At 32.9% G+C, this 5,149-nt stretch overlaps 2 protein-coding genes across 2 annotated transcripts; one reads left to right on the forward strand and one right to left on the reverse strand.

Annotated features, from left to right (window-relative positions):
- Positions 1-1,058: 1,058 nt before the first annotated feature.
- Positions 1,059-1,662, forward strand: LOC142538279 (non-specific lipid transfer protein GPI-anchored 11-like). Its single transcript, XM_075643637.1, has 2 exons — positions 1,059-1,437; positions 1,559-1,662. The coding sequence occupies exons 1-2, from the start codon at positions 1,059-1,061 to the stop codon at positions 1,660-1,662; spliced, it is 483 nt and encodes a 160-aa protein (XP_075499752.1).
- Positions 1,663-1,900: 238 nt separating this feature from the next.
- LOC142538280 (GDSL esterase/lipase At1g71250-like) lies at positions 1,901-4,011 on the reverse strand. The gene is made up of 3 exons (XM_075643638.1): positions 3,514-4,011; positions 2,409-3,041; positions 1,901-2,154 (listed from the first exon to the last, which is right to left on the reverse strand). Exons 1-3 carry the CDS (start codon positions 3,767-3,769, stop codon positions 1,901-1,903), a joined length of 1,143 nt encoding a protein of 380 aa, XP_075499753.1. The 5' UTR covers positions 3,770-4,011.
- Positions 4,012-5,149: the final 1,138 nt, after the last annotated feature.

The following is a 5,149-nucleotide window of genomic DNA, read 5'->3' on the forward strand; positions in this document are numbered from 1 at the left end:
TCGAGGTTATAACCCTCAGAAAAAATTCCAAAATTGGAACATTGATTACAAATGAACAAATTCAAACTTGAAATGTACATTTTTGATTCGCGAAAGATTGATCGAAAAAATATGTTGTACTTATTGTATGATCGAAACTTGGATACTATATATCACCTTTTCCAAACAAGGAGCTTCTTCAATGTGGTATAACTAAGGTAACTTTTTTTCAAACTTATTGGATCGATACACGCGATAACTATTCGTCGGTAATAAATCTTTATGAGTGATATACACACACAATATTTGAGATGAAGTTTTGTTTCTCTTGTGTATATATATTATAACATATCATAACTAAGGTCATCTCCAACGTTGGTGCAATATTAATTGTTCCAACGGGGGCTGCGCTATTTGTGCGCCAAATTTGGCGCGGGGTCTGGCGCGGGGGTTTTCTATTTTTTTTATTTGTTTTGATTTTTTTATTTATATTTATTATAAATATTTATATTTAAAGTTATAAATATTATTTAAATAATAGTATATTATTGATTTTATTATTTGAATAATTAGATATTTAATCATAAAAATTATAAAATAATAATTGTTCATTTTTAAAATATTTATTTATTTACTTTAATTATAATATTTAAAAGCTAATTTTTTTATGATTTTTAATTAATATAATTTAATATAAATACAAAATTAAAAATATATTAAAGAAAATATAATAATTAATATATGTAAAATAAAAGGAATATTTTGATAATATTTATTTTGGTGTAAGATTTGAAATAAATGGGTTGGAGATGAATGTTGTATTTGGTGCAGAAATCACACTATTTTAGTGTAAAATTTGCACCAAAATAGATTTTATGGTCGGAGATGGCCTAAAACTACAAAAATGACACCCTTTAGGAAATTTTTCGGTTAAACTTTTCAAATTCAATTAATATGCTACAAGAAGAGGCTGCTACTTGCTACTACTTAGCATCAAGAAAATCCAATATTTTCTCAAACTAAAACACGGCCCTCCCCCAACTTTTCGAAGTCGTCCAAGAATGATGCCAACAACAAGCATGCACAAGGCCAAAACCACCACCTATCCACTCGTAATCGCCGCCCTGTTCTTGGCCGCAGCACGGGTACTTCCATGCATCAATGCCCAATCCTCAGCCCCTGCACCAGTGATAATGGCTCCTTCTCCATCTTTGGATTGCTTCTCATATATAGTCAACATGTCCGATTGTCTCTCTTACGTCACCCCGGGTAGCGGTGTGACCAAGCCAGATCCTGGCTGCTGCCCCGAGCTATCACATCTGGTGGATACTCGACCAATTTGTCTGTGTGAGTTGCTTTCGAACCCCGATAAGCTGGGAATCTCGATCGACAGAAATAAGGCCATTATGCTGCCTTCTGTTTGTCGTGTTAACACCCCACCACTCAGTGCTTGTGCAGGTACATTTTCACATCTATCTTCTTCCTTTTTTTGAAGAAACAAATGTTTCAAGAATTCCATTTAGATCATACAAAATTTCTTCCTAATTTGCTTAAGTAACATACCATTATTTTGCGAAAGGCCCTTCGCCAGCAAGCTCAGCTCCTGGAAATCAGAATGATGGAGGTCCAAAACTAGATTTCCTTGCCGGACTATCAATACTTTTATTTACACATTTCTTCTAAAATTTGATCACAAAATGTATCCACGGCGACCGATTTCTTCACCTATCATTTATCTACTCTCTCTTCTTATTCTATCTACTGCTACTGTACAACATTTATGCTTTGATTCTATGCCTCATTCAAGGCTTCAATAAAGTTCTCAAAAGGCAATGTCGTAATGATTATCTATCTTCAACTTGTCGAACGCATTAGCACATTTCTACTCACACTAGTTTTTGCAAATAAAAAAGGACAACTATCAAGTACAAAGTTTTATAGGTTTTTCACTGTTGGAGACGAGTTCTTGGACTGTAATGGGTCGGCTAATGGCAGATAATGGATGGCCAGACCAGGCTGAATCAGCTATCAACGAGTTGATGGTGGTTGTAGGGTTGTATAAGTCCCACCAGACATGAGTTGAAGCCCGTTGGCAGGCCATGTCTGTGGAGATGCATCCACTCATGCCACCGTATTTGCCTAATCCGCAGCACGCACTGTTCACATCCTCAATCCCTGCAAAAGTTTCACCAATCAGAAATACATGAAGGAACAATTGATCATCTGCCATTGTACCAAATGATATAACTGACCGTAACATGTAAATCAAATCTTTTAAGCTCTATTGCTGCCATACAAGATAGTACGAACAATTAAATGTAATTGAATATGAAAACACCGAACACATATAGGCAAGACGATTCTGAACTAAGAAGTCCCAAAATGTGTGATTGTTCCGAGAATTGAAGAAGAAAGTTTGATTATTGTACCATAAGGCTTAGGATTGTCAATGAACTCTATCATTGCTCGGTAAACATCACAGAAGATAATATGGGCATCAGGCAACTCTGCATTAATGGCTACGATTTTCTCCTCCAGCTTTCTGTTATATTCCAAGATCATCAAGTTAACCTCATCGAGACAACCCCTTACCTTGCTACTCGAGGAATTATAATTATCACGTTTCAGTAGTATACGCGGTGCACACCCCAAAGGTAGAATTCCAGAGCAGATTATCTTTCTTACATTACTGGCATAAAGATTTCTCACAGCATTTGTCATCTGACGAACTAAAATCCGACTAAATTCTGTCCCATTGTATTTGATATTAAAACTAGACTTGTTATCAACGAAGTATTCGATGAAATCATCTTTTCCGAATGATAGATAGAACAAGGAAGACTTGACAAAATGTTTGGCCGGTTCCTCACCAAGGTGAAGCTGTAAAAGCTGAATTGTTTCGAATGCTTGGCGTAGCTGCTGGTTAAGGGATTGGTAGCTTCGGCTACGTGGGGAAAGAATAGTTGCTTGTGCTGATCCAAAGTTCACTCCACCTAAAAGCCCATAAATCGTGCCATTCTGACCGTAGAATGGTTTGGCACTTTGCAATCCCATCTTATTAGCTGCACCAAGGAGCGATTTTGATACAAACATGAGAAAGATGCGTAAAATGGTAATACTCGATTAGTAGATTCGACATTCTTGGATCTCATTTTCATATGTTCGGTAAAAATGAAGAGCCGCAGATGGTTAGTCACCAGTCTCACTCATTTCATCGACTATACCTAAAAAGTTTTACCAGATTAATATTCGAATTTACATGTACAATGCAGCTATCCGTGATCGCACTTTGATACTGGGCACTTGTATACACTCTGACATTGAGCATATTTTGCTCTTCGGATAAAAGAATTTGAAATAATTCGTACACTCACGCAATCTCAATAAACAAAAATCATAACCGAACCAACCAAGATCAAGAAAACCCATTACAATACAGTGGAATCATAGAGCAATAACTAAGAAAATTCGTATCTTTTCACAAATTGCTTGAACCCATTGTGTGTAAATACACAAGAAAAGGATCAGATTTACCAAGAAGCTGAGGAACAAGACTTGAATCAGAGCCATTGCACGGATACATGGACAAGTTCTGGTGTAAAATACTGTAAAACGGGGTATTTTCTCCGCAATCAACTGAGGAGTCTCCCAGCAAATACATTGCAGTAACAGTCGATGACATGGAACGATTTGGAACCCTTAATTCCATGGCAGAAACATGCCTTTTCTCCCAAAATATCGTCGAAAACAGGAGAAAACTCAGAGCAAGAACCCGCATCTGTGTGGCCATTTCTCTCGATTTTTTAGCAACTGCCAAGTGTTGAATAAAAACAAAAACCCAAAAAAAAAACTTCAGATTTCTCCAGCTTCTATTTCTACTGAATCTGTTTGTTCTCGGATTTTCTCGATTTAATTTCTACGTGTGTGATGATTCTTGGATTCTGCAGATTTCGAAAGGAACAAAAACCAGAATTCAGAGACGTGAATCGTGCATGGGGGTTGAAGGTTATGAGCCTATTTTCATGTATGGTGAATCATGCATGACTCATGTGCTTGACAATTTTGGAATTGGTTACTTCAAAATATTGCAAATTGTCAACTATGGAAATACATATTTGGTTTGACTAGATGTTTTGTGAGAGGTTTCACGAATATTTATTTATGAGACGGGTCAACTTCTACCGATATATACAATAAAAAGTAATACTTTTAGCATGAAAAATATTATGATCCAAATAAGAGATATGTCTCACAAAATACGACCCGTGAGACCGTTACACAAGTTTTTGCCATTTGGTTTTTATTATTTTTTTTTGAAAATGTTTATTGATAGTTTTAAAAAATTTATAATGAAAATTTGATTATTTTATATAGAATGATTATCAATAATAAAAACTAATGGTGGAAAAAATTTCTCGTTAACAAAAAAGAAAAGATTTTATTGGATTTTAGTTATATGAACAAAATAACGATTTTCAAAACTAATTAAAATATCATTTTCTCAAAAAACAATATATTTAATTCACACATACTTTAACATACAATTGAAAAAATTATTTTGAAATCATTTAAAAATATTTATGTATTAAAATTATGTAAATTCTTTATTTTTCTTAAGATTATCGATTTTTTTTAATTTTACAAACTTAATTTATATCATAATTTGGTGACTTTATTTCAGTTTTCTTTTGATGAATGTTTTTTTCATTATTAAAATACTTATTTAATAAATAATATATATTTTCCTTATATTTATAAATCATTTTTCTTATATGTAACAATATGTGAGTATTAAATATTATTAATAAGAGAGAGATTTAAAAAAAATAAGAAAAACAATTTTCTAAATACCAATAATATTAATTTATATTATATTATTAAGTATGAGACTCTTAGAGTAATTAACTTAGATGAGACAAAAATATCTAATTTCATAATTACCCTTCTTATTCTAATAAAAATCTTCTCAACTCACTCCATATTTTACATAAAAAAATCTAAACAATTTTTTTTAATCGAACGATTTTTCTAAATTGAAAATAATTTCGTGTTAATTGTTTATTATTATTTGATCAAATTAAAATAATAATAACACATGCAACACGTGTATATCTTTTACTAGTTTTAACTATAAATACAATTCTTAAATAAAATTAGCCAAACAACAATA

This window comes from Primulina tabacum, chromosome 3, assembly GCF_025594145.1.
Source record: "Primulina tabacum isolate GXHZ01 chromosome 3, ASM2559414v2, whole genome shotgun sequence".
Classification (NCBI taxonomy): Eukaryota; Viridiplantae; Streptophyta; class Magnoliopsida; order Lamiales; family Gesneriaceae; genus Primulina; species Primulina tabacum.

Excerpts from the sequence above, each read along its gene's own strand:
- LOC142538279 (XM_075643637.1), top strand. The coding sequence starts at position 1,059 with ATGCACAAGGCCAAAACCACCACCTATCCACTCGTAATCGCCGCCCTG. Across the intron at positions 1,438-1,558 it reads ACCACTCAGTGCTTGTGCAG|GCCCTTCGCCAGCAAGCTCA; the intron begins GTACATTTTCAC and ends ATTTTGCGAAAG.
- LOC142538280 (XM_075643638.1), bottom strand. The coding sequence starts at position 3,769 with ATGGCCACACAGATGCGGGTTCTTGCTCTGAGTTTTCTCCTGTTTTCG. Across the intron at positions 3,042-3,513 it reads TCTTGTTCCTCAGCTTCTTG|CTAATAAGATGGGATTGCAA; the intron begins GTAAATCTGATC and ends TCCTTGGTGCAG. Across the intron at positions 2,155-2,408 it reads TGACAATCCTAAGCCTTATG|GGATTGAGGATGTGAACAGT; the intron begins GTACAATAATCA and ends AAACTTTTGCAG.